Genomic DNA, 18,006 nt, shown 5'->3' with positions numbered 1-18,006 from the left:
ACAAAGGTGCAAAGGCAGCCCGGTGGAGAAAGAAGAGTCTTTTAAGTGAATGTTGGTGGAACAATTGGATATTGCTATGCCAAAAACGAACTTTGATTTGTACCTCACACCATGCACAAAAATTAACTCAAAATGGGTCACAGACCTAAAATGAAACCTAAAACTATAAAACTTTTAGAAGTAAATATAGGAGAAAATCTTTGTGAACCGGGTTTGGCAAAAATGTTTTATATACAACACCAAAGCACAACTGGAAAATAAAAAAATTTTTCTTCACCAAAATTAAAAACTTCTGCTCTTTGAAAGATACTTTAAAAAGAATTTGAAAAAACAACCCACACACTGGGAGAAAATATCTACAAAACATACATCTGATAAAGGACTTGTATCCACAATATATTTTAAAAATTTCTTAAAAATCAATATGAAAACTACCTAAAACCCTGAGAGTATGGTCCCTGGACACCCTTTTAGCTTAGTAATGAAGTCACTCCTGAGGTTCACCCTTCAGCCAAAGATCAGACAGGCCCGTAAAACAAAACGAGACTAAAGGGGCACACCAGTCCAGGGACAAGGACTAGAAGGCAGGAGGGGACAGGAAAGCTGGTAATAGGGAACCCAAGGCAGAGAAGGGAGAATGTTGACATGTTGTGGGGTTGTTAACCAATGTCATAAAACAATATGTGTAGTAACTAATGAGAAACTAGTTTGTTCTGTAAACCTTCATCTAAAGTACAATGAAAAAAGTATTAAAAGAAAAGCATACACATTTTAAATTATGGACAAAAGATTTGCACACAGTCTTCACTGGAGATATGTGGATGGCAAACATACATATGAAAAGATGTTCAACATCATTACTCACTAGAGAAATGCAAATTAGAACCGCAACGCCATATGGCTAAAATGAAAAAAGACTGACCACATCAGGTGTTAGCAGGGATGGAGAGGAATGGGAACCCTCACACACAGCTTGTGGTAATGTAACATGGCACAGCCACTTAGGAAATGTAAAAGTGAAATGTATACCTACTATATGAGCCAGCCATTCCACTCCTTGGCATTAACCCAAGAGGAATAAAAGCATATGTCTACCAATGTTTACAGTACCTCTATTAATAATCTCCAAAAGCTGGAAACAACCCGAATGTCCTTCAACAGGAGAATAAACAAAATGTGGTATAACCACGGAATGGAATACTACTTGGCAATTTGAAGCAATGAACTATTAACACATACAACATGGATGAATGTCTAATAATTATTCTGAGTGCAAGAAGCCAGACACACCCCCTCCCCCCAAAAAAGAAAAAGAGTACACGCTGTATGAATCCATTGGTACGAAATCATAGAAAATGAAAACTATGTGGATACAAAGAAGATCAATGGTGGCCGGGGGCGGGGTGGGGGGCGGGGGGAGGAGAAACAAAGGGAGGGTTGGGAGGGAGGGATTACCAAGGGGCAGGAAGTAGCTGTTGGGGGGAGACAGATATGATGACTATCTTGATTGTGGTGATGGTGACATGCATGGATACGTATCTCTAAACTTACCAAATACGTGCAGTTTGGTGTCTGTCAGTTATACCTCAATGAAGCTCTTAATAAAAAGCATGTGACAGATCTCTACAATAATGAATTAGGAAAATAATGACGAGGAAAAGGCAAGTTGCAGAATACCACTCTCCCATTTTTGCAAAAGAATAAATGTGTACATATGTGTATAAGAAAATATGCAAAGAAAAAATCGGGACACTATATACCAAAATATTACACGATTCGAAAATATGCTTTAGAACTACGTTTATTGACATGGAAAGATCTTCACAATATACTGCTAGGGAAAAAGCATGTTACAAACAGCACTGAGAGCATGATTTCGTTTAACTGTGTAAAAGTCTTAAAGCGTATAACCCGATACTTTCACACACAGAATCTTTCTCTTTAGCTCAGGCCATGGGTTGTACTTCCTGCCATAAGACTTACAGAACTCAGCCACAGGCCAAACTCCTGGGAATACTTTCTGGACCATACAGTCTTTCAGAAATCACCATCTTATGGGTTGCAACAGCTGCCGTTCTGGGTCGACTGTTGGGCCAAATCCATCTATTCATCCCAGACTTTTCTCCTGACCTCCAGCCAGGTGGAGCCAAAAGCCTAACTGACATGGCCAGATTGGAGAAATTTAAATGTTAAGAATTGCAAGCCCGGCAGGGACATCATCCACAGCAGAATTGAGCCATTAAAACCAAATAGTCCCTGAGCCTTGAAGACCACCATGGGAAAAAGTGAAGGGGGACTGTAAGGCAGTGTGGTGAGAGTGGGTTTCGGTATCAGACAAACATGATTACCAGAAAAACAGCTATGGCACCTGCCAGCTGTGGGAATGTAGGAAAAAATTAAACCCCTCGGATTCTCATTGGAGAGTACCCAGATTAATGACTTAGAATAAAAAGAAACACTAGTAGCCTATCCAACAGGATCATCGGGAGAAAGAGACAGAAAAAAAAAAAAAACCTGTAAAATGTGGTGCCAACAGTGTCTGACGTAGAGTAGGCACTCGGGGAATGTTTCCCCTGTAAACCTCCTTCCTTTCTTTCTGTAAGAGATGACACTGACATAAACCAAATAGCCTGACAATATGAGAACTCCAAATGTGGTACCGAGATAAAAAATTAAATAAACTAACATGACCTTTTGACTGAGACTCAGGTCCGTTTATGTGTTGTAGAATGAGTTGTGTGATGCAGGTGGAATAGGGAAAACAGTTATTCCTTTTACATTAAACAGTCTACACTGTAGCAATCCCTGCTTCCTTTAAGGATCAAGAGGGCACGTTTGGCTACGAGCATATATACGCTGTCGGTACTGGCGCTTATATTTCTGTGTGTATATGCCTTATTTCTGCAACTAGACTATAAACTCAAGGGTTTTTTTTTCTTTTGTTGTGCTTTGCTTTTCATTTTTTGCCACGTGAAGCCACAAATGGATCTCTGTAGATACTAATGAACAAGCTAGCTTACTTCCAATGTTGGTTGATGATCTCCTTATGGAAGATGCTACACATCTTCCAAACTAGACAGGATGAAGATCAACAGGTATTTTCGGCTCAAGGGGTAATATTCATTTTTTTTTTAACTTTTATTGAGCTTCAAGTGAACGTTTACAATTGGTAATATTCATTTGATATCCAAATATGATCTAGCTCAAACCCAGAGGCTGTCACAAGTAACATCATGTTAAAGATGCAATTTATAACGTGCACATGGTGATAAGCACAGCATTATGCAAGGCTCTTTGGGAACATACAGCCTATTAAAGTTTGGAGATTGTTCCAAGTTTTCTCTTTTATTTCTGGCTCATTTTACAATTTTTCAATAATCGTTTTAGCTTCACGGAACACGGCCTTGAGTTCATTATAACTCACGGGATTAACAACTACAATCGATCCCCTTCTGATATGCTCCTTTATATTAACAAATATGGCCACGGCAGTAACAAGATTGGCTTTTGCCTCTTTCTGGTGAAAGATGAGTTTTAATGCTGACAATACCTCAATATTCATCATGTCTCTTGCTGCAATGGGATTTTCAGACATATTCAAAAGTACTTTCAAAACCAGATTTCTGGTTTTATGATTTCCCAGGGATAGCATACGGGAAAGCTCTGGAAGGTAAGCGGCAACAATGAAGTGATGGTTACGGTCAGCACTCAGCTGCCCTAATTCCTTTAATCCAGATCGCTGACCAGGTGAGTTCAAGGGAAAAGACACGGTTTCCTTACACATATGCACAACATGTATTATATTCCTGCGTTGTCTTTCCTCCACAGAAATGGGATTCAGAGTAATTTCAGTCTTTCTTGTCACGTTTGGCAATCGAAAATGGAGCAAGCTTTCAATAACAGTCAGCACACCCATCTCATTAATGAGCTGTTGGGCAAGGGGATGAACCTTGATGACACCCATCGCAATTTGAGCTATTTTATGAATGACAGGATCAGCATTTGACTTAAGTAAGCTAACAAGTTTTTCAAAGTCCTCAGAATTCAGGCGGCATTCCATTTTGCAAGGGCAAGGAAATGGCCTAATCCCATTCAGCTCCCTGATCCTGATCTGCCCTCTGATCTTCTCTATGGCCTGAGTGCAAGTCTCAGAATCAAATGGGTACGCGTCTATAGACTGCAGGCATATGGAAGTGCCCTCACGAAGACCGGCTTCTGCCACAGGCAGGGAACCCGTGTTTTTCTCAGCTGAGGACTGGGCAGTACATGAAAGAGGCCTTGTCCTCGACGGGACCTGGTATCCAGATGCCAACGATGCCGGAATTTCAGCAGGGCCGTTGGGCCAGATAGTTACCTCAGACCAGTCCTTGGGCCTATTTCTTTCATCAATTTCACACGTCACCCAGGGCCTAACTGTCCTGTACAAGGGTCTAGGATTAGGGTCAAAACTAATTTTATCTCCATCCCAGAACCACTTCCAAATAATGACTTTCCTCTCCTCCTCCTCCTCCTCTTCGTAGTCCTCCCACTCCTCCTCTTCGTCCTCCTCCCCCTCCTCCTCTTCGTCCTCCTCCCCCTCCTCCTCTTCGTCCTCCTCCCCCTCCTCCTCTTCGTCCTCCTCCTCCTCCTCCGCCCCTGGCCTAGGCTTCCAGCTGGCCCCAGTAGCAGCCTCTATTCCCAACTCCTCAGTATTGATTGAGGCACCAATATCAGTTTCACCTTCGTCCTTAGCGTTTGTCTGATCACCACCAGCCTCTTCCCCGTTCCAGAACCAGGAACCGATACTAGCCTCTTCCCCAGCCCAGAACCAGGCATCAGTATCAGTCTCATCTTTGTGTGTGGCCCCAGATGCAGCACTCTCCTCAGCCACACAAGAAAAACCAGATACCACAGCGGCCTCATCCTCAGCCCTGGGACCAAAGTCTGTATTCATCTCCTCCCCTGACCTGGCCCAGGATCTAGGCATGGCCTTAGCCACGCCTTTGACCAGAGCCATAGGCTCTGACAGGGCTCTTGTCTTCATCTCAGTAGCAACCTTAGTCTCTGCTACTGCATCTGTCTCAAACCCTGCCTTGGCCTTGTCTATTCCAGTAGCCTCCCTCTCTGCTTCAGCCTTTACGCCAGTCCCCTTCCTAGTTTTAGCATGGGTTCCACTCTTATTCTCAGGCATGCCTGAAGTCTCGTTATGTAGCCCTATTCAATATCGGCCTTAGAACTCAAGTTGTCTCAGGTCAGTGCCTTAACACTCTTTCACTGGGTCAGGCTATAGCCTTGGAAGGAACAGTCAGAGTCAATTGCTGGCTCAACAGTCACAGAGTCCGTGACACACAGCCTCTGTTAATGATACAGACAGAGGGCAGAGGCACACTCAGGCTGGAGGAAGATGACGGCTCCTGGGTGCAGACCTGCTCAGAGGGATGGTCTTCTGCCACTCCAAGGCCACCACAGCCAGCACTGCAGATGGACCTGAGTTGGAAGAATGAAACGGGTCTCTGAGTCTCTTCCCACTGTACTGCTCTATGCACAAAGTCATATAGAGAGACGTGAAAGAAAGAGCAGAGACTGACTGTGTGGTACAAGTCGATCAGTAGAAAACCTGCGTCCTCATTTTATCCCTTCCACTCTCTCACTACTCCCAAACAATACCCTGCCCAGGCCCTACACACTCTTTCCTCTGCATCAAACAGGAGCATGGACCGTGGGAAAGCTTGCTGAGATGAGAGCAAGAGAGGCTAAGGAGCACCCAGCCCTTCTGACCCCATGCTGGTGTACACCAAACACTCCCCTACAGGTCTACCCAGGCAGGCCTCATTCTCACGCCAACCTGCACTGATCCGGTGCGATTCTCCCCTCCTTCCTTGCTTCCAAAGTTGACAAGCTCTACAGCAGATCCACAGGCAGATCTATGGGCAAAGACACACAAGGGTGGTCTCTCAATCCAACAAACATCTGCCTTTCCAAATCTACAGCACTGGTTATGCAACATAGCCGACGTCCTTGGACCCTCTTGGCATCACTTCCTTCCCCATTTCCCACCCTAGTATCTACCAATTACTCCGTAGACATGATCCTGGCTCACCAGCCCCCATTTCCTGTACACAAATGGGCGAGGGCAGAGGTGTCTGGAAAGCTGGAAGTCAATGGTCCAAGATGTGATCTGGTCTCACCCGACTGCCAACAGGCAATCCCCACACCCAGTCTACGGGGGTACTCATGTTCATACCCACCTTGGATCCAAGTTAATACTCTGTCTTCTTTCTTAAGTTCCAAGAGAACGGCTCCCTACAGACATCTATAGGAAAGGGACAGAGGTATGGATTGACAGAAAGACAGGGCACAAAAAAGAAGAGATGGGGGACTAGCAGATGGCCCAACACCCATGACAAGGGTTATAACACTAGCTTTTATATGTTCAAGGCCATGTTAAATGCCTACCACCTGTCTGGGTCTCCTCCAGTGATTCCCCAGCCATCTCCCCGCCAGACACACAGCCTGTCTGAATACCCCTCCCCCCAACTCTGAAGTCAGCCATTTCCCAGGAGAGGGCACACCTCTTTCCTTGAGAAAAACATGAGGTGTAGGAGTGGGTAGTAGAGCACGGGCAACTATATTTAGAAAGCATGCAGAGAAGATAGTGGGAACTATTATATCAATAATAGCATTATGTGCCCCCTCACCTTCCCCATGTGCTTCATACCTAGATCCTACCTCACTTACCTATGTAAGGCTGCCCACACAGTGGGGGTCCTCAGGAGATGTCCACCTCCCTACCAAAGGAGAGTCCTCCTCCTGGAGAATCAATACATAAAAAGCACTTGGCACATTATAAATTTTAGCCATTTTATGTATTCTTATTGGCCATTAGTATTCTTACAGCCATGAAAAAATATGATACGGGCTGATGTTTATTCAACATCAGTGAAATTTGAGGTATTTTAAAGGGTAGCTATGAGTTGGAATCGACTCGATGGCAATGGTTTTTTTTTGTTGTTGTTGTTGACTGAGACAAGAAGTTTACAAAACTGAAGATAACATCTTATTTTTGTACATAAAAATATAAATACACGCACACATGTATAAATATATAAATATCTGCATAAGAAAGCTTTTGGAAGAATATGATCTTGAAGAAAATATTACCGGTGCTTATTTGTGGGTGGTATGTGTGGTGTGGTGAATTATAGCCATGTGCCACATAGTGTCAGTTCGGGCAATGTCCAGCTGCATATAGGTCCATGGTCCCATAAAATTATATAGCACCGGGAGGAGGAGCCTGTGGCCCTTCCTGGATTGGAAGGCTATTGGAGTCAGCGAGTGGATCTGCTGCTACGCTCACGTGAGTTGGCCAATGGGGTCCATGAAATGGGTAGATATGGGGGTGCTGCAGCAATACAGAGATGGGCTGAATCTAGACACATCCCTCTTGCACCCTCTGAGGCACAAAATGCCAATAAGGACTGTTCTGTCTGCCAGCATGAAAGACAGAGGTTGCAGATACCTATGGGGCAGATTTCCTGGGGGGAAGGCCCTGCACATAGCTGGCAAGTTGATTATATTGGACCAATGACACCGGTGGCACCAGGTGGCTACAAATGGGTCCTCACAGGAATAGATAGATACTTACTCTGGACTGGGTTTTGCATATCCTGTGACAGATGCAAATGCCAAAAACACCATTAAGGGATTGGAACAAAAGATACTGTTCCAAGAAACACACTTTACAGCCCACAGGGTATAGCAACGGGCCAAGAAACATCATAGTAAATGGACATACCATGTTGCACACCACTCTCAGAGTAATGGTTTGATAGAGAATTGGAATGGGCAACTCAAACATTTGTTATCTAAAACAGAGGGAGATAAAGGCATGAAGGGCTGGCTCACATGCTTTCATGAGTATGTGCTCACAGTTAACATGTGGAGGGCAAAGGGAGGATCACCACTGGACAGATTGCTACGCTTCTCTGGGGGATCTGGGGAAGAGGGATTGGGGGAGGACGCTGGTGCCACTGTACAGTTTTTCCCCATGTCACCTAAAATTACTTATTTCCAGCTGGTTGCTACAGCCCCAGGACCAGGGATGCAGCTGCAGGCGCTGGAAGCAGGGGTGATCCCTAAGCAAGAGACTGTAACTATACCCCTGAACTTGTATGCCAGAATTCTCAAGGGCCTGATGGGATGGATTGTACCTTCCCCCATCTGGCAAAATTGGGGTTGACAGTGAATACTGCTGTATTGCCTAGTGGCTGAGATAGCCCACTAGTGTTATACCCAGGTAACCCCACCCAACACGAATGGGAGTGGATTGAGGGGGAAGCACTTGCTAGACTGGTGTTGCTACCAGCAATATGGACTAGCACAGCAGCTAAACCTGATGTTCTTTCCCAAGGTCAAAAAGTTTGGGTAAAAATAAGTGACAAATGGAAGGAGGGGAAATAATAACTGAAGGTAAAGGAAGGAATAAACGGGTAATGCAGTAGGGGAAATCTAACATTATACTGATACCTCAAGAGAGACTCAGAGCAAGGGCATAATCTCTCAGGTAAATTTTATCAGAGGCCAGAAAGGGTTAATCTGAGATGACTTTTGGAGAACCTGACCAGAGCAAATGGATACCTAGGGCAGACCTGAATGGCTGGTACCTGCGTAACCTCACCCTGAGTACTCTTTGCCCTACTGAAGGACTGATTGTTAATGACTATTTGGGACTGGCAAAATGATTGGGAGAGTGTCATGGATTGAATTGTGTCCCCCCAGAATAACTGTCAACTTGGATAGGTCATAATTCCCAGTATTGTATGATTGTCTACCATTTTGTCATCCGATGTGATTTTCCAATGTGTTGTAAACCTTATCACTATGATCTCAATGGGATGGATTAGCAGTAGTTATATTGATGAGATCTACAAGACTAGATAGAGTCTTAAGTCAATGTCTTTTGAGATATAAAAGAGGGAACTGAGCAGAGAGACATGGGGACCTCATACCACCAAGAAAGCAGTGCCAGGAGCAGAGCGTGTCCTTTGGACCTGAGGTTCCTGCGGGGAGAAGCTCCTAGGACAACGGAAGATTAAGGACACGGACCTTCCTCCAGAGCCAACAGAGAAAGCCTTCCCCTGGAGCTGATGCCCAGAATTTGGACTTGTAGCCTACTACATCGTGAGAGAATAAATTTCTCTTTGTGAAAGCCATCCACTTGTGGTATTTCTGTTACAGGAGCACTAGATGATTAAGACAGAAAAAAAAAAAAAGAAGGGGAAGTTAATTCTTCAAGTATGAAAGGGCCAGTGGCTGGAAGAGCCGGGGGTGGCCTGCGGTGCAGTGAATTACTTATTATGGCCCTTCTAGCCATAATCCTTGTGACTCCCACAGAAGGATTTGGTGGTACTATGCAAATAAGGTGCTTATGGCCCCTCAAGGGGATTGGACTGCTTGCTGCTTATGCAAATAAGGTGCGTGGAGCACTTGTGGGGGTGGGACCCTGCAAATAAGATATATGAAACTCTAACAAGGAGATTAGCTATCTTTGCCATCCTGCTAGGCTTAAAAGGAGGCACGAGACAGAGAGAGAGAGAGGAGGAGCTGGAGCACAGAAAACAGCAAGATGGATGCACAGCAGTAGCAACAGCGATAGCAGCATGAAACTGCAGGAACCAGGAGACTGGTGCCAGACAGCTGAGGTGGGGCTTCCCGACCCTCGGGGCTGAGAGTTGTAACACTTGCCCGAGAAGGCCCTGAACAGGGCCCAACAGCAGAGGGCAAGAAGAAGCTATCCCAATCAAGAACTGTATCCTGAGTTGCTCCTGATTCTGAGTTGTTCCCTGTTACTTACCTAATAAACCACTTAACTCTTAACTCTATGTATGGTTTGTGAGTTCTGTAAGATGTTGCAGTAACTTACAGAACCCAGAGACCAGAGGAAGAGTACTGAAGGGAGGAGGAGTAGATGATGTTAGACATGATGGGGTGGTAAAGTACTTTAGAAAAGTTGCACATTTGGGTTACCTTTAAATCTGCCTCAGAGGAATCAGTTTGTGTTAATCCTTATAAAAGAAATTATTTAGTATATTTTGGGGGAGTTATTTTATTTCCTTTTCTATGTTATCTGTTCTTACATCTATTATAAACATCTATTGGTCTTGTAATTACATGGAATAAAAAAATGGCAGGGAAACCTACGTGTTCTCATCCCCACCCACAGGAAAGCAACTCAGCTTTAGAATGAGGAACATCCCCAAGGTACAGGAAGGGAGACAAGATGTCAGGGGAGACCCTTTCACAGTATAACAAGGCCCATTTTCTCCATCTTCTAAGCCACACTGATTATTATCAAGATTTTAAATTTACGCCTAGTAAACTGACAAAAAACAAACAAACAAAGATGGTAGCTGTCTTAGGCTGGGTTCTCTAGAGAAGTAAAAGCAGTAAAGTGTATAAATATATATCTTTATATCAGAGAATGGCTCATGAAATTATAGAAGCTGGAACGTCCCTGGTGGCGTAGTGGTTAAGTGCTACAGCTGCTAACCTAAAGGGTTGGCAGTTCGAATTCACCAGTTGCTCCTTGAAAACTCTATGGGGCAGTTCTACTCTGTCCTATAGGGTCTCCATGAGTCCGAATTGACTCGACGGCACTGGGTTTGTTTTGGTTTGGTGGAACTTCCCAATGCATGGGTCAGGAGAGAGGCTTCTCCTGATTCACATAGCTGCAGGGGTTGGTGAACCCAAGATTGGCAGGTCAGACAGCAGGGCTATTGCTCACAGGCTGCAAAGATGGGTGAATCCCAAGATCAGCAGGGAAGACAGCAGGTAAGCTGCTAGCTCAAGTCCCAAGAAGTGGAGGTCAGATGAATGGGAGCCAGGTGCAGGATCCAGAGTAAGCAAAAGCCCACGAACCTTGCCAGGAAGTCCACTTATATATTCAATGCAGGCCACACCCCCAAGGAAACTCCCTTTCAACTGATAGCCTACTCACAGCAGATCCCATCATGGAGGTGATCATATTATATCAAATCTCATCCTGGAAGTGATCACATCATCATACGACTGCCAAGCTACATCATAACTGCCAAACCACTGAGGATCATGGCCCAGCCAAGGTGACACATAACCTTAATGATCACAGTACCTCGGTTTCTGTTATTGTGCTTTGCCCTGCTTAACAGTAAGGTCTTACAAGAGGAGGTAGCGTATACTGTGTAGCTGTATGGACTCGGGAGCCACACAGCCTTGTTCAAGTTTTGTCCTTGCAAATTGCTTTCTGTGCCTCAGTTCCACTATGATTAAAGTTGGTTACAAAGCACCTCCTCACAGGCTGTTGTGAGGATTAAATGAGTAAGTATAGCTTTGGCATATACAACAGTGTTGGGCACAGAGGAAGTCAGCAATAAATACTAACCATTTTCAACATTATTTCTATTCTAAAATTGACCGTTAGTGTTTCTACTGCCACTTTTATTATTATGTGGATTTATCTTGATAGACATGGATTGACTTTTATAATATGATGTTTGTTGGAAAAATGCAGTTCAGAAAATTGTAAGTAATATCATCTCATTGCTGTCCTTAAGTATACAAGTGACATTTACATAATAAAATTTCTGAAAACAATATCTATATTCAACTTTTAATGATGCCTACCCATGAGTAGTAGACTTTTACAAGTTTCTAATTACTTTTTTTCTTTCTTTTTCCATTTTTACCTACGTCAAACATGTCTTGGTTTTGGAAGTGAAAAAAAAGGGTAAGAACAAATAAGTATCTCAGCTTGCCATGGGTCAGAATCAACTCGATGGCAACGGGTTTGGTTTTTGGTTTTCTACCCATAAATAGAAGGAGCCCTGGTGCTGCAGTGGTTAAGTGCTTGGCTGCTAACTGAAAGGTTGACGGTTTGAACCCATCAGCCAATCTGCAGGAGAAAGATGATAGCCAATTAAAAAAACACTCGGAAAAATGTTTGTAACTTATATCTCCCACAAAGTGTTGACTCACTTCTATATCAAAGTTTAAAACAGAAAAGCATAAAAACTAATTACCCATTCAAAAACATGTAAGGAATATCAACAGCTTACAGAAAAAAATGCAAATTGTCTTTAAACATATATAAAGAGGCTCAAACTTGCTTTTAGTAACAGAGATGCAATTAAAACCACACTAAGATAACGTTAGGAAGCCCAGGTGGCACAATGGTTAAGTGCTCAGCTGCTAACCAAAAGGTTGGTAGTTTGAACCCACCAGGTGGTTCCATGGAAGAAAGACGTGGCGATCTGATCGCATAAAGATTACAGCCTAGAAAACCTTACGGGACAGTTGTATTCTGTCACATAGGGTGACTATGAGTCGGAATCGACTCAATAGCAATGGGTTTAAAGATACGTTGAAGTCCTAACCTCCCGTACCTGTGAGCGTGACCTTGTTGGGAAATAGGATCATTAAAGATATTATTAGTTAACATGAGGTCATACTAGAGTGGGTGGGCCCTAATCCAATATGACTCGTGTCCTTATAAAAAGAAGAGAAGGGACACAGAGAGTCATAGAGGAAAGCGGCCACGTACAGTTGGAGGCAGACATTGCAGTGATGTACCTACAAACCAAAGAACTCCAAGAATTGCTAGGAACCATTAGAAACTAGGAAGAGGCAAGGAAGGGCCTTCCCCTAGAGCCTTCAGAGAGAGCATGTCCCTGCCGACAAGCTGAATTCAGACTTCTAGTCTCTAGAACCGTGAGACAATAACACAAATGCTTCATGCCCGGCTGCTAATCTACAGGTTGGGGTTCAAACCTCCCCAGTGGCACTGCAGAAGAAAGGCCTGGGGATCTGCTTCCATAAAGATTACAGCCAAGAAAACCCTGTGGAGCAGCTCTGCTCTGTAACACATGGGATCACCATAAGTAGGAAGCAGCGCAACGGCAAGGGGATGGTCCTCCTGCAAGTTAATCCTTGGTGCATATTTCCCTGAGCCTTGAAAGGTGATTTGCTACACACAGGGTTGAAAGCTAACACTACATATGAGGGACTGACAACTGGATGAGAGATAGGAGATCTACCTAGGCCCCAGTGCCACACCTAACCCAGTAAGTCTAGGGAACCTTGGGTAAGGCACCTGGCCTCATCTGGCCTCACCTGTCCAAGGGGCGCAGAGTAGCCCTGCTCCTAACCAGCAACGCCTCAGGGACAGGGGAGTGGGAGTCCATCTGAAAAAGCACTCCGAGCTCCTCAAAGGGAAATTAATTCACCATGGAAGTCCAGGGAATGATTTTAACACCCAAGCCATCTACTGCATAGTAACAGTGATGATCACTACCTTTTCATTTTTATAATTATTAACTTTTTGCTTTACTTACAGAAACATCCTCTGCTACATGGCAAAATCACTACTGAGGCATAGTTTCCACCCAGAGAGCTATGATTGCTGCCTAACATCAACCACCATGGGCTGCCATCATTCAACAAATGCCTTTTTCTTCTTCCTAACTGGACTGGCTAGGAGTACAGTACTGGAGACGTGCTCAGTTCAACCCCTAGCTGTGTCACTTACAAACGGTGTGACTTTGAATACTTTATTTCACCTTGCAGTATCTCAATTGTCTTATCCTGAAAACTAGGGTTATATAATACTCACCTATAGAAGAAAAAAAGATTTAAAAAATAAATGGTCAGACTGCGGCGGGGAAAACGGTGGATCAGAAGGCGGGAGAGGAGAAGCCGGAGAATCCGCAAGGAGCTGGAGCTGTAGGAGGACCTGAAGAAGAAACAGAAAAACCTGTGAAAACTAAGACTGTTTCTTCCAGTAATGGAGGGGAAAGTGCCAGTCACAGAGAGTTTTGGGAGGAAAAGTGTTACTGGACCATTGCCTGAAAGTAAATTTAGATAAAATTAAATACAGCTGGTTTTGTCATGGGCATTTGTTTTGTTTCAAGCCGTAAAGCAGTTTTTGCACTGCTATCAGTAGATACCGATGCTTAACTCTTTAAAAGTAACCATTTTTTTTGACATTTTAGGTAAATGAATATTTGATATAGCTCACTTCACCTTAATGGGTCTTGTCTCCCTTCACTAGTCTTCATGAACAGCCATTTGCTACCAAAGTAAATCAATATAAAAATAAATGGTCAGGAATAATATTATTCTGAGAATTCTACTACAGAGAACATTGGGACACAATGAAATGTGGATTTATCCCTGCTTGCTGGTACATTTCCATCTATGCTCTCTGCTAGCTCTGCTATTATGCTAACGTCAGAATCATGGCGTTCACAGAAAGACAGAGGCAAAGGCGAAAGGCGGAACCAATATTTGCCGAGACCCACAGATGCCACAGGCTGTAGGGTTTTATTTTCAGACTTGTTCTCTCCAGATCCTCAAAGCAATGCTCTGGGGCAGGCATCATTACTTCCCTTGCAGATGGGGAAATGGGCTCAGAGAGTAAAGTACGTTCTCATCTCTAGGGAGTTGTCAAAAGGACACAGAGGGCAACTTGAAGGAGCTTCCACTGGCCACTTTGGGGACAAAACGAGCATGAAAACAATGATAGCAATAGATGGTAAACCTTTGAGTAAAATAGGAATCTATGAGTTTTACTGATAAAAATTAATACACACATGAATAGATGGGTATACGGATAGATGAGGGAGAAAGGGAAGCTTTAGTCTACATTCAAATGCTAATTAGCAAATCTAGACAGAATTAGGAAAGCAACAATTGACAGCTGTCATAGTTATAAGTGGTTCATGCAAGAATCATAAATGGGGGCTCAGTCTGCACCAAATCCCACAGCAGTCATGGAGCCCTCTGGTACCCACAGAGGCCACGTAAACCCAGGGAAAACAACAAGCCTCACTTGGTTCCTAATATCCCCTAGGAACTCAATGGGACCGACATGATGCACATTAACTGCCTCAAGTATTCCTCACCATAAACACTCCCCGCAGCTGCGGCGACACACACACACACACACACACACACACACACACACACGCTCTCTCTCCAGCTGCAGAGATGCACACACATACATGCACACATGATCTCTTCCCCTCTCTGTCCCTTTCCTCCCAGGACCCTCTCTCACCGCCCCTACCTGTGTATGGAAACACCTCCAGGACACCCCTGGAGAAGGACACCAGGCTCCCTCAGGCCGGCAGGGACCACAACAGCCCGTCTCTCTCTCTGACGACACAGCAGGACACCGAGTCCCAAAGCAGGAAATCACCCCTTGGCTCTGGGGCCCCTTGTCTCCCCACACCCACGGCGGAGCACCCACCTCCTCTGCTGAGTCCCAAACACCTGATGGCGGGAACCTGCTCCTCTTACCGGGTCTTGTCCTTCTCTATTGAAAAGTCGTCACGGTCGCCATCTTTATGTCGGTTTCTATGGCAACCGCGAAGCACCGGAAACGCCTCCGCTCAGTTGTCCCCCCCCTTCATCTGTCGCTGAAAGCAGAACACCTGGGCCTTTCAGACCGCCACCTGACACAGCGTTCTAATTAGAGCACTAGACAGGGACCCTATGGGGCAGTTCTACTCTGTCCTGTAGGGTCGCTATGAGTCGGAATCAACTCCATAGCAACAGGTTTTAACAGGTACAGACAGGGACCCAGGCGATCGGTGAAGTTTGCCCAATGTGGTGGAAGAAAGCATGCTCCTGTTGTCAGAAATTTTGTTTGCTTCATAAAGAGACCAAAAGCAAACCCGTTGCCATCCCGTAGATCCCGACTCATAGCGACCCTATAGGACAGAGTAGAACTGCCCCATGGGGTTTCCAAGGAGCGGCTGGTGGATTCGAACTGCCGACCTTCTGGTTAGCAGCCGAGCTCAGTGAGGTGTCCCAGGGTTACCTGACGATAAGCTAGCTCTCTGAGGGTGAGCATATAAAAATCACGCACCATGTAAAGCAGTGACCCATCTGTGACAGAAACCTAGGAGACCGTCTACAATCATGTGACTTACTGATCTAGGAACATCTACAAATCCCAGGTAAGGAATGTCAGAGTTATTTCAGGGAGGCAGGCCTAGAATATTCGAGTTGTTTAGTAGGCAAAAACCCAGTCAATTGAACAATAGAAAGGTTTGCCTAATTGCTCAGCTAATGGTCTCAGTTTATGCCTCAGAAAATGCCCTGACATAATATTAGGGTGTAAGAAGGAAGCCTGGTGAGTGAGCATGTGTGTATGCTGCATCCCATTCAAATGGGAAATGTGGGGCCCGAGAACACCATACACTGCTGGAGGAGTACAGATTGGTACACCCTGTTTGCAGAGCCCTTTGGCACCATCTGTTGGAGAAGAAGGAAGTCACAGTGAGCTGTAGCATTATTAGGTATGAAGCCTAGGGAGGCATGGCTAATAAGACCAAGATAGTTGTAAAGTCCCCTTGTTAAAAAAAAAAATTATTTTTTAGTTGCAAAGTCCCCTGATTTAATAAATCTCAAAAGCACTATTTTCAGAGGAAAGACAATAAGTTTCAATAAGTGATATAGAAAGATATTACTTATATACTTAGAGTTAAAAATACACAAAGAGATTGTGTTTTGTTTAGGGATGTAAAATATGGAGCAAAGCATGGGAGTTGTAAACAAATTCTGGACTGTGGTTCCTTCTGGGTGTGAGGCAGCCAGAGAGGTTATACAGGGGCATCCACTCTACAGTGTTTTACTTCATAACCTTGGTTGTATGTACATGTTTGCCTACTATACTACTTAGTATACTTTTTTAGGAACCTGGTGGTGTAATGGTTAAGAGCTATGGCTGTTACTCACAAGGTCGGCAGTTCTAATCCACCAGCCACTCCTTGGATACCCCAGGGTGAAGTTCCACTCTGTCCTATAGTCGCTATGAGTCAGAATCAACTGGATAGCTTTTTTGTGTTTTATACCTTTTTAGGAACTCTGGTGGTACAGTGGTTAAGAGCTACAGCCGCTAACGAAGAGGTCGGCAGTTCAAATCCACGAGCCGGTCCTTAGAAACCCTATGGGGAAGTTTTACTCTATCCTATGGGGTCGCTATGAGTTGGAATCGACTCAACAGAAATGGGCTTGGTTTTTAGTTCTGATACCTTTTTAAAAGTCTGAAATAAAACATATTTTACATGAATAAAGCTCAAATGGTCTTTATCCCTGATGAACAATTAGTAACCCATCATCCATTTAGAAAATGTAGGAAATGCATTCTAACGCTGCTATGAGTATACTCATAACTTTTAATCCCACCAGGCAGGGTCAAAACTGCTTCCAGGGGGTTATATTTCCTCCCATTTTTATTTATACATGAGATTGCGTGCACGTGCACGTGCGGGCACGCACACACACATTGTATATGTGTTGAATATGGATTCTACCTAAATAAAGTGTATTCGTTTTCTCTTGGAGTGTAACCACACCTTAACAACTGAACGCCACACCCAGTTTTAGCTCACAGTCCTTGGGTCAGAAGTCTGGCACAGTATGGCTGTATTCTTTGTTCAAGGTTTTACAAGGCTGCAATCAAGGTGTTGGTGTCAGCCGGGCTGCATTCCTCTCTGGAGGCTCCAGGGAAGAATCAGCTTCCAAGGTCATTCTTGTTGTGGGCAAAATTCATTTCCTGTGGCTATGGGACTGCAGTCCCCTGTCAGATGGGGGATGCTCTCAGCTCCTAGAGGCCGCTCCTATTCCTTGCCGTGTGGATACTTCTATCTTCAAGTCAGCAAAGGCACGTTGAATCCTTCTGGTGCTTTGAGTCTCTGACCTCCCTTCCTGTGTACAGCCAGAGAACTCTCTCTGCTTTTAAGGGACTCATCTGATTAAGTCAAGCCCATCTGGTTAATCTCTACTTTTGTTGAAGATGATGGTGAAGATGAAATCCTGTCCCTTGGGCCAGGAGGCCTAGCTGTGGGGTCAGATGGATCACGTGGTCCCTGAGATGGTGTGGGGGCCCAGACAGAAGCACAAATATGGCCCTCTGGAAAGATGATCCAGAGGGAAGGAAATGAACATATACAAAACAACTATGGGCAAGAGGCACTGTACATGTTA

General features: G+C 44.4%; 1 protein-coding gene across 3 annotated transcripts; it reads right to left on the bottom strand.

Moving 5' to 3' along the window:
- Positions 1-1,460: 1,460 nt before the first annotated feature.
- Positions 1,461-15,520, bottom strand: LOC111748597 (G protein-coupled receptor associated sorting protein 3-like). 3 transcript variants are annotated; one of them, XM_064278639.1, is made up of 6 exons: positions 15,263-15,520; positions 13,625-13,744; positions 6,718-6,789; positions 6,228-6,292; positions 5,825-5,903; positions 1,461-5,466 (listed from the first exon to the last, which is right to left on the bottom strand). In XM_064278639.1, exon 6 carries the CDS (start codon positions 5,168-5,170, stop codon positions 3,362-3,364), a length of 1,809 nt encoding a protein of 602 aa, XP_064134709.1. In that variant the 5' UTR covers positions 5,171-5,466; positions 5,825-5,903; positions 6,228-6,292; positions 6,718-6,789; positions 13,625-13,744; positions 15,263-15,520; the 3' UTR covers positions 1,461-3,361. The 3 variants fall into 3 exon arrangements, with proteins under 3 accessions (XP_064134709.1, XP_064134710.1, XP_064134711.1); XM_064278640.1 differs by having other exon boundaries at positions 1,461-5,903; XM_064278641.1 differs by lacking the exon at positions 15,263-15,520 and having other exon boundaries at positions 13,625-14,017.
- Positions 15,521-18,006: the final 2,486 nt, after the last annotated feature.

This window comes from Loxodonta africana, chromosome X (assembly GCF_030014295.1).
Source record: "Loxodonta africana isolate mLoxAfr1 chromosome X, mLoxAfr1.hap2, whole genome shotgun sequence".
NCBI classification, from domain to species: Eukaryota; Metazoa; Chordata; class Mammalia; order Proboscidea; family Elephantidae; genus Loxodonta; species Loxodonta africana.
Note: the sequence above shows the minus strand (reverse complement) of the source record. Positions and strands in the feature narration are given on the sequence as shown.

What these genes read in the sequence shown, in the direction of transcription:
- LOC111748597 (XM_064278640.1), bottom strand. Translation starts at nt 5,170, where the DNA reads ATGCCTGAGAATAAGAGTGGAACCCATGCTAAAACTAGGAAGGGGACT.